We start from the raw sequence: 10,795 nt of genomic DNA, 5'->3' as shown, positions 1-10,795 counted from the left end.
AAAACATAAAGGCAACAAAAATCATTAAAATGTGCAGTGAAGCATGTTTTCATATAGGCCTATAGCATATATCAGTATGCTTGTCATGCAAACCTTTGAAAGAGCCAATTCAGAGCAGTGCTAGGTCTGCTTTATTTTGTATTATGGTGGAAGGCATGTAAACACAAGTCTAGTGTATAAATATTATAGTGTGATGGTACACATATTTGCATCTGGACAGCGTACAGAATCTTTTGTCTTGTCATTTTAGTGACAGGTAAATACAGTATATGTGCCATGTCTCACACTGCAACATAAGCTCTTAGGCCTCTTTCCAGCTCTTGGACAAACATACACACACAGAGTCTGGTTTGGAGAAACAAACTACTACTTAACGTCACACTGTCAGCTGCAAACTATAAAATATGATTCATTTCTAATGGCACAGGAAGCCATCAAGTTCGAATCATTGTGCAGTTCAATGGCCCTGCGTTGCTGTATAGCAACCAAAATATACTAGGTCATTTTACAAGTCTTAGAGCACTGGGTTTTCTCATAGTGGTTGCACTGACAAAGACGATTTAAGTCAAATATCTTTCTTGGCCTCTCTGCTCACCAAATATCTAAACATCGTTTACATTTTATAAAATATTTCACATGTGGGACATGTGTACAGTGCGTTTTCACCACCTTGCTCCCTCAAAGTACTGGAAAATTTCTTATTTGAAAAATAGTCCAATATTCTGACACAGAGTCCAGGACCTAAACAACAAAACTCTTAGAATGAATGATGCTTTTTTTTATGGCAGTATTTTTCCCCTGCTTAGTACAGGGTGCAAAAAATAAACACTTTTGTCATTTTGTTTTATTACTTGTAAACATCTGTATTCGCAAATAAATGTAGTTACCAGATTGTAATGTCAACAATTGCAATTGTCCAATTACATCACAGGGCTGAAGGAATGTGTCATATGACAGTTCCTCACCATCCGGCCCTTCCCCATGAGGCTACTGCATTTCCAATGATTGGACCGCAGCAGTGTGGTGTTCCCATTAGTATCGTTGATCATTACTAGGATCGCTTTGAGAAGTGAAGCCTACATGTCATACCTGGATGCAGTTAAAGAAAAAACGTCAGACTTTCTCATGAATTATTGAAGAAAATGAGCACAAAGCAGAAACATGACGAGTTGGTTAAGAGTCAAGAGTGTTGGTTTTTCTGCTAAAGTGAGAATGACTCTCTCCGAAGTTGACAAACACATAAATACCATGAATTTTAAATTATACTGTATTGTTTGATAATCTATATTAGGTCCAATTGAGCATTCGGTTGTACACATCCACTACAAAGCAAAATCTAGGACATACACTGTTGCTCATAAAGTTGGAATAAAATTTTTTTTACCTCTTTCCATGAAATGATTGTGACAATGTGATTTATTCTTGACAGATAAAGTGTGTATCTTCTCAAAACTTTAGTAGTCAATCTCTTCCAAACATATCACAATGAAAATCAAACCACAATTAAACCACAAATAAACTGAAAACAAAATTATTCCAACTTTATGGGCAACAGTGTATAAGCAAAAATGAATCCACAAGTCGAGTTGCTCTGTATGTTCATTGTCAAATGTCTGTTAGCTTTCAATTAACTGATCTGTTCACACTGAGGTTATTCAGTGGTTATGGCACAATAGTTACATAATGATAATATGAAACTTTAATAAACCTACAGGGAAAATGGGTTGTTATTGTTGCAGCATAAGATATCAATGTAGTAGGATACAGCAAAGAATTGTGGAATTAAAATAACATTAAAGTGAATCAATGCATTAAATAAAAGGCAAATAGAGCACAATACAGTACACTGGGAGTAATAATTATTAAGTAGGGATGCGCAAATGAAAAGTATGGAAATATGTGTGTAGCCTGTATGCAGGGTACACAAAATGATAGAGAACAAAGATAATGACACTAATTTAAAAAGAAGAAAAGGAAGCATGAAATAAAAATATGAAATATACGGTTCTGTGTATATGAACATTTCAGATAAAATTCTGTCAAAAAGAGAGAATGAAAAAGAAACTTTCACAGTGTACATGCAGGATGAACCAAACATGCATAGTATGTGTCTACAGAACAACTGCTCAGAGAGTGTTTAGGTTTTGTCACAAAAAAAAAAAAAATCATTAAATATATTCCAGATAGAGAGGATGTAGTTGTAATATAGAGATAACAATAGAAGCAGAGGGGCATGGCTGTGCGTGGAATAGACTGTGGCAAGGTGCTGTGGAAATTTTTCATCACTTACTATTGTCTCAGTGGGGGATACCCTTTTCTAAATACTCAATGGGTAAACATAAAGTGTGATTTAGCAGCATACGTTTTGAAAGGGGAAGAGGAACTAAATGTGATTTAGTTTGATTTAATATATTCCAGTGTGGCCTGTGTAGAATATAAGGAGTTTATCATGATGCTTTTTCCTTCTTACGTGGACATTTTTTCCCCATTCCCTTCTGTACTTTTTTCTCTCTTTCCTGATCTTTGATGCTACATCCACAAAAGTACAGTACATCTTATCTATCACACGCTAGATTTGCATATTTGCTGCCTCCGTTTGACCACTCAAATGCTCCACAGTGTGTAACAGAAAGTTGTAAATTTAATATGTCAGATGTTGGCACTGCCCAATGCACTGTGTAACAGACAGAACAGTAATATGCAGTCGCTGTATTTCAGAGAGTCACTGCTCATAGTTAGAGGCTAGCTGAGCTCCAGAAAATTAAACCTCTCACTGAGAGGATATCAACACTTTTACATACTGTATGTCCCAGACTACGACAGTATTTATAAGTGACAGTGTTCCTTATTCTGGATTGAACTGTCTATTCACTTCAATTGGTCCTTTGTTATTCTGTTTGTACAAGGCAAACAAAACTATAACACAACCCACAGCACACAGTGGTGCCAAAAATGATGAACTTTGACGTAGTTGAGTCATATGTGTGTAGAGAATATTGAATATTTTATCAGTGCTGTCTGTTCCCATTGCATCGTGATAATAACTCTCCAATAACTCTTGGTCTTGCTGTATGTTCCTATTCTGACTCTAGATGCATCGCAGAGAAGTTTCTCATGTAGTCTATGAGAACCTTTCTTTGTAATATCTGTTTTAACCTGCCATCATATTGGCATATTCTTCCATAACGTCTGTATGATGAAGAAGCATATTTAGAATAAGAAATATTATTGGTAACCAGAAAAAAAGACTGTCTATTTGATCAATCTAGCTATTATCAGGCCAGATATTTGTGATTCCAATGCATGAAATGTATTTCCTTGATTCCCTCTGTGCACTCGTAAAGCTGTCCTGAAAATGTCTTATCAATCTACTGCACCTCACCACAAACAAGATGGTTATTTTCAGCTTGCTGAAATTTTTACAGCTGATTTCCTTTTCAAACTCATTGCCCATTAGAGTAGGTTCAGGTGACATAACACTTCCTGACACATGCTTGGCCACTCACTGGGTTGACATCCACGCTGAGGGGAGGATGTGGTGAAAGATAATGTGCAATCAGGCAGTTGTGTGGGCCGATGGGGGCAGCAGGTGTGAGAGGGTTCCTCGCCTGTCTGAGCCTCTTCTTCACTCCTTATTAGTAACCTTGCAGACACCTGGCTGTCCAACAAAGAGCGTAAGAACAGTTTGGCCCCTCTACTATAGTGACTCGGTTTTCATCAAGGCTCACATTCTTTTGGCTTGATTCATCTCACTCTATAATGAGAAGTCACCACACAGCTGTGAGCAACACATCAGATGTTTGTGATATGACATAATGGAAGCCTGAAAGCTCAGTGACAAAACCCTAATCCACAACCAACCTCTCTAAGCTAATTGCGAGAATTTTAATCCAACCACTTCTTAGCAGTACAGTTTTGATAATTGTGAGGAGGCAAAACCGCAGCAATTTGATGTTTTAGTCTGTGCACTGCAGTGTGGGTGACTTTTAGAGCTTTGTGGTTGGCTGTGGTGTCACATTCACGATACAGATATGAGAATGGTATCAGTCTTCTGATGACTGACTTCTGGTAAGAAAATGATTAAGCAAATTTCCTAAAATGTTGAACTTTTCCTTTAAACTGTGACCCAAACTGAATATTGAATGTGAAGAGAAAAGACATCACATTTTTAAAATCTCACTGTATTGATTTCACTTGCAGATGATCATAAACAAGGAACTTAAGTGCAGCCTCAATAGTGAATATACTGTGGGTTACGTATGCATAGATAAACACAGTCTAAATGCCCTTTTGCATAAATGCGCAATGGATGAACAAGGTGCACTCATTGTTTGCTGACAAGAACTGGAGTGACTTAAAGAATAACCTTGTTCTTATGGTGATATAAAATCAGTGTTTATTGATATATATTGTCTTGCCAACATCATTGTCTGTGTCCATTTTAGTAGTTTTCATCCTCTGGAAGAGGCCAAATTCTCCTTTAACCCTTTACTATCCATGTCTTTCTAACATACACTTCTTCTACCTTTTAAGACTGGCAAATAGGTTTTGGTGTTTAAATGTTTGTACCAGCCTATTTAATTTCTATTGATCAAAAATATGGCATATTTCTGGGTGAGTTGTCTTTGTTGTATAATCCTTTATGTCTAGCTATGTCTTGATAGCTAGATAACTGTATGAACTCAAATATCACAGTATATCAACTAATTGTGTTGGCATTCCCATGCAGGCAGTTTGAAAACATAATTTTCAAAATGGATTGAGTGGGCACCAGACCAATTCATATTCTCCTGCCATTTCTCAGACAGAGCTACTCCTGCCAGGAACCGCACAATGCACAATTGTATGGACAAATACATATATATTCATGTCCATATATTTCACTGGCCTTCTCCGAATGGGTCTCACTCGATGCACATCATTTTGAAGCACTCAGTAAAGCTAGGAGAGAGAAGGAAAAAGGCAGGACTTGGCAGCACTGGGTGTTTTCTGTCTCTGTTTGAAGCTCAGCTTATATTCATTAAGAAGCCACAATTAAAGCCACTTTACCTATGGTCCCATTGCTCTCAGGGTTCCAACACTGCAGCGTTGTCATTATAGATCATTAACCCCCCAGAGAGTAAGACATTTAAGGTGTCAGAGGTAATGGGTACCATATCATTCAGAAACTGTAGAAACATCAATAATTATCAGTGGCCAACAATGTTTTTCTTCAACTAACTGAATTAATTTGTTTCTTCATCAATTCCTCTGAGTTACATGTATTATAATGAAAGTGTCAGAGAGGTAGAGTAGTCAGGAATGGTCTTCTTGCAGCAGTGTGGCAGCGATCTAAGCAGTGAACATGTTAACTTTCTGTTGTTGTAAACAATGTCAGACTGTCTCATTGTTTGTGTGTCTCTAGTTATTATGCATATGAGCATATGAAATTAGCACTAAAAAATAGCTTGGAAAAAGCCTTGAAGTATGCTATTTCCCTGCAGAATGAGATTTGGAGCTGAAAGCTTCACTGGCATGACAGATGATGAGGATTTTACGGAATATTGCACTTCTAATTATAAAGTTTGACTCAATTGTAAAGCAACCAGCAAATGTAACAGCAAATATATATTTTTTTTTTTCCATTTTGAATTTTGTCCAGTTAAACTTGTATTAATTTATTTTTTGGCCACTTGGGGGCAGCACATCAAGCTGTAAATAGTACACATTTTGTTGCCTTTTGAAATTGTTGCTCAGTGTTGCCAACTTTAAAAAAACAAAACAAAAAAAAACAACTAAAACAAAACGCCTTACTACAAATATTGCCATCTTGCCACTTTATGGACAAAACTTGGAGAGTCGGCAGCACTGTGCCACGGGCTAAAGGCACTTTAGTTTATTTAGAGAGGCGGAGAGGCTCATTCAGACAGCTGTGCACTGTGTTTTGTCAGGTTACATCTGGTGCTGCATAAACAAGAACCAAGAACAAATCTAGAGTTTTACCTAACCACAAAATCAAAAGAGTAAGAAACTATTCTGTTGCGTCTAACTTTCTTTGTCATTGATCATTGCACAAGTAAATATAGCCAAAACTACAGCACAGCCGTTATTTTTAACTTATGTCCATAGTGATTTTGTCAGACGACGTCGCGGTTATAAGTTCAGGATTTTAGCAGAGTAGAGCAGCAGCTTGGATGTGGCTTTGAGGTGAGTAACTTAATGGGCCGCGTTTCAGTGACATGTTGCATTGTCTCACAACAGAAACAGAAAAACATATAAATGAAAACAGCTTTATTGGAAACTTGGCGGTATTAAAATACTGTGTATGTAAGCACAGAGAGTGAGAGAGAAACTTATAATTATGGGTTGTTAACGGCTGACACTAGGTTACATACCACGCAAATACCACGCGATGACGTCACGAATTTGCTAATTGGCGTATTGGCGTCATCTAGCGACATGTAGCGACTTTTCAAGTAGGCGTTAGCTACTTTCGATTGAAAATAGATGGCCACACTGTGATGTTTTTGTGTTAAATGAAGCAGCTAACAGGGCAACTGACAACATTAGCAAGCATTGGAGTTTTGTTCTTGGTCACCTTACAAATGTAAGTCCACTATTCACTTTGTTTTTTGTCTCAACCAACTCCAGAGAGAAATATTTGGCCCCTTAGCTGCCTATAAGTTCACAAGCTAGCTGCTAACTTGGACTGTTTGCTGTTTGGCGCTGAGCTGCTAACATACAGTACATTGGAGCTTTTTGCTTAGAGCAAGACCATGAAAAGAGTGGTCATAAAACAGTAAAGTTGCCAAACCAATGGAGTACAGGGGAGGCTTTAATGTGGAATTTGGTAAATCACATTTCAACTTCATAATTCAACAATCACAGCAGTTGGCTCACTTCCATTAGCTCTAATGAGTTGAGCCAGCCATAGAAAAAGATTAATGTTTTAGGATTAATCTATTTATTTTTGCCACATTTGTTAATTTGTTTTATTCTAAATAAATATGTCACTCTCTGCCTCATGAATTCAGTAAATCAAATTTCTGTAGATTTTTTTGGTGTCCTATTAAAACAAAGTCCAAAAAGAACATTTTATCATATCAGCTTTTATTCTGCTGCTTCCTTTCCTCGAGAGGATTCTAGTCATTCCCTGGGCTTCATCCTCTTCAATAGACCCAACATTTCAGCAAATCAAGGAGTGTGTTCATTACATTTGCTCAAAAAGTTTGATATCTGGAGGTGTCGGTGGAGACCTCTCGAAATCCAGGAGGTGCAGTGATACCATCATCATCAGCTCTAGTGTGCTTCTGACCATTTGTGCCTCATTCATAGCAGTGTGTCCACTTATTGACAGCTGTCTAATAACTGGCTCTCAGGGTGCTTAAGCAATCTGATGGATTGTAAAACAGCAAGATAGATTTTCCTCCTTTCATCTTATCAGATCTGTAAAACCAAACATCTTGTTTTACTTCTCAATATCCTCACTGCACAAGTTAGACTTTTCACCTAGGATGGACTGCAAGCTCAGGAATCTATTGTTTGGCTAACTGAAATGGTGAGAGCTAGGGCAGGAGCAGCAGAAACAGAGAGGCTTCAGAGCATATTATAAGATGTATTTTGCAGATGTCTTCCTCAGCACATATCCAAACCAAACTAGTCTTCAGTGTTCCTACCAGATAAAGGAAAATCTGGGTTGATAAAATTACTCTCCTGACGTTTTCCCCTCTTCCTAATTGCACCATTAAGCACATTATTGGCAGTGTTTTATGATTATTTGTTTTGAGGGCTGTGTTACGGCTTAACAGATCAGTTAGGATGCTCAGAAGGCTGGAAATATTTTAAACTGACTTTGGTGAGTGAATGCCATAATTGGGCCGTTGGCCAATTGTCTAGGAGGGTAAGCTGAATAACAGAAGTTACATAGAAGCTGGGTCTCTTCGGGCTTTTGACTGATGTAACTGTAATCCAACACCCATTTAGTCTCTGCTTGGATGTTGGTGTATATCTGTATCTTTAAATTTCACAAAAATATCTGTATTTGAGTCTGTTAACAGATTGCTATTAGAACTCAGCAGGGGGCTGCTACTGGATATTGTTTTCTACTTCCTTTTCTGCCATTACACCCCTTATATGTGTATGTTACAATGTAGCTGCCCACAAAATATACTATACAAAATTTGCAACTAAATATTTTAACAATGTACCTAAATTAATCAAAAAAGAAAGCATTATTTGTAATCGATATTAAAGTAAAGTTGGACTGAAGTGTCCAAAGTAAAAATTACTGAAAATCTGAAAAGCTCTTTTGTATGCTCTTTTGAGACAGTCCCCAACTTAAGCTCATCAATTACCTGTGTACTGTTGAGTCAAATGCTGAGCAAATGATCTGTCCATATCCCAATTATGTATTCATATTTGTTTATATCCTTAGTCTGTACAGCCTCTGTTAAAGTTAAACTCCCAATCACACTGAATAAAGGTTCCAGGAAAATGAACTAATTTGTGAATATTTGATTTAAATTAATGTTTTCACATTAATATTATGTGTCTCACTTTTCCCCCTTTTTTTTACATTTCCTCTCTGCTCCCTTTCCTTCTTGCAGCACTATGCTGAGATCCCAGGTAGCCTTCCCACCATGCTGGAACTGGGCTCCTGTTCGGTCAGCTCTCAGTCTCTGACAGGGGACCACAATGCTTTGGGGCTACCTAGAGCCCCACAAGGGCCAGAGTGTCCAGTGGGTGGTCTGCCTCTGGGCGTGGGGGCTATGTGTGGTAGCAGCAGCCCCAGGCACCACATCCTCCACCCATCCCCAGTGGACTGTGAGAGCTGGCAGAAGCATCGTGCAGGACTGGCCAGAGGGTCCAGCATATATTCTGAGTCCCACTCTCTCCTGGAGCCCCAAAGCCTGTCAACCAGCTACGATACCCTCTACCTCCCACACATGTCTGGCCATGCTCCCCCTCTGCACCCAAACCGTCTGGGCCTCTCTCTTGATGTGGCCTCGACTTTCGAAGTCGGAGGAGGAATGCTGGGGGTGGATGGAGATTTGGCGGTCAGTCCCAATGTGATCAAGAGACGAAGGGGTGGCCTGATTGAGCAGAGGGACATTGTCAAAGCCCACCAAGCTCATAAGATACACAGCACACCACAGGCACGACGCAAGGAGTGGGAGTGAGTATGAATCTTAAATAAATACAGGACCCTGACTCGTGCTTCTAATCTACTGTAGTGTATATATATTGTGATATGGTAGATTTTCTTCAGTATTCAAGTATAGATTCATTCTCAGTAAAAGTAGATTGAAAATTAGTGTTAGCACCTGCCTTCAGATTTCTCTCTTTAGGGTACAATAAGAAAAGGAGATGCAAGGAATACAAAAAATATTTTCACACATTTTCTCATTAGTAATGTCAAACATCAAAGATATGCAGTATGTGTTGACAGGAATTAGACTTGTAAAGCTCATCAGAAATATTCAGCGCATGTGTTTGTGTATGTTCACATCAGTGTGTGGTGGGTATGATTGCAGGCTTGAAAGCATAGTTTGGTATTTTGGGAAATACGCTTATTTGCTTTCTGTTGGAAAGACTCATTAGATGGGATGATACAGCCAGCAGGCAGTTAGCTTAGCATGAAGATTAGAAATTGGGAAAAGCTAGCCTGGCTCTGTGTAACAATAACAAAATCTGCTTGCCAGCACCTCTAAAACTCACTAATTAACATGTCATATTTTGTGTCTTAGATCTGTACAAAAACCAAAGTGCATAAACTATATCTTGGCTGTGAGCAAGATTCCAGGAAGTTACTGCTTCCAGACAAGAAATAGTCTGACACAAAAGCCTTTTTTATGCCTCTGCATCTGCGACAGCCAAGGCTGGAGGCAATAGGTTTTCGGGTTGCCCGTCCGTCTGTCCATTGCTTTCTCGTGAATGAAATATCTCAGTAATGCCTTGAGGGAATTTCTTCACATTTGACACAAATGTCCATTTGGATTCAAGGATGAACTGATTGTATTTTGGTGGTCAAAGGTCAAGGTCACAGGGATCTCACATAACACGGTTTTGGCCTTGTGAATGCAATAAATCAGAACTCCTCCCTTTTGAATCACTGCAAATTTGGCACAAACATTCTCTTGGACTCAAGATGAACAGATTAAATTTTGGTAGACAAAGGTGAAAGTTCAAAGCAGTACCAGTATACCAGTATAGTACTAGTATATATTTTATTTATGAGAGAGTGTGTGTTTGTGTGTGTGTTTACAATATACTCATGCACATGCTCATACCACGTGTCTGTGTGTGTGTTTTCACTGGTTTCCTGCCCTGCGGCGCTGTGAAAATTCTAGCTGATTATAGCAGTAACCCCCCCTCTGTTTCCCTGCTGAAGCTGGGGCTTCACCTCTAGTGGTGTTGGCACCCTCTGTGCCCACCCCCCTTTCCTCACCACAGGTACAGGATGCCACATCCCATGCTGAGCTATGTCTATGGCTAAAGAGACAGAGACTGTGTGAGTGTGATGGCAGAGAGAGAGTGGGAGGGTAGATGTGAGGTGGTGAGGAGATGAATGATGTACAATCGGGAAGAGACAAAAAATATAGATTACAAATAAAAGTAATTTGAATGAGAACTTTTCCTGCTTTTTATTTGATATTTAAAGTTATAATATGTATCCTTTCCACATTAAAATGCCTAAAAATGAGTAGACCTCTAGACCTAGAGTTTTGTACATTATCCCAAATGTTTCCAGCAATTCTCAAACCTATAGAAATATGTGATTTCAATCATGGTAATGCTCCGTGTCATTGGGTCGCCT

At 38.7% G+C, this 10,795-nt stretch overlaps 1 protein-coding gene across 7 annotated transcripts in view; it reads left to right on the top strand.

The window, feature by feature from the left end:
• Positions 1 to 10,795, top strand: part of LOC130170700 (voltage-dependent R-type calcium channel subunit alpha-1E) — a 91,957-nt gene that overhangs the window by 2,682 nt on the left and 78,480 nt on the right. For 3 of the 7 annotated variants that reach the window (XM_056378261.1, XM_056378259.1, XM_056378260.1), the window contains exons 1-2: positions 6,503 to 6,586; positions 8,586 to 9,154. In XM_056378261.1, the coding sequence (XP_056234236.1) occupies positions 8,619 to 9,154 (536 nt within the window). In that variant the 5' untranslated portion in view covers positions 6,503 to 6,586; positions 8,586 to 8,618. Of the gene's footprint in view, positions 1 to 6,501; positions 6,587 to 8,585; positions 9,155 to 10,795 lie in introns of those variants that run through there. The other 4 variants (XM_056378256.1, XM_056378257.1, XM_056378263.1 and 1 more) reach the window with 2 other exon arrangements.

The sequence above is a fragment of the Seriola aureovittata genome, chromosome 6 (genome assembly GCF_021018895.1).
Source record: "Seriola aureovittata isolate HTS-2021-v1 ecotype China chromosome 6, ASM2101889v1, whole genome shotgun sequence".
NCBI classification, from domain to species: domain Eukaryota; kingdom Metazoa; phylum Chordata; class Actinopteri; order Carangiformes; family Carangidae; genus Seriola; species Seriola aureovittata.
This window is presented reverse-complemented; position numbering and strand designations above follow the sequence as displayed.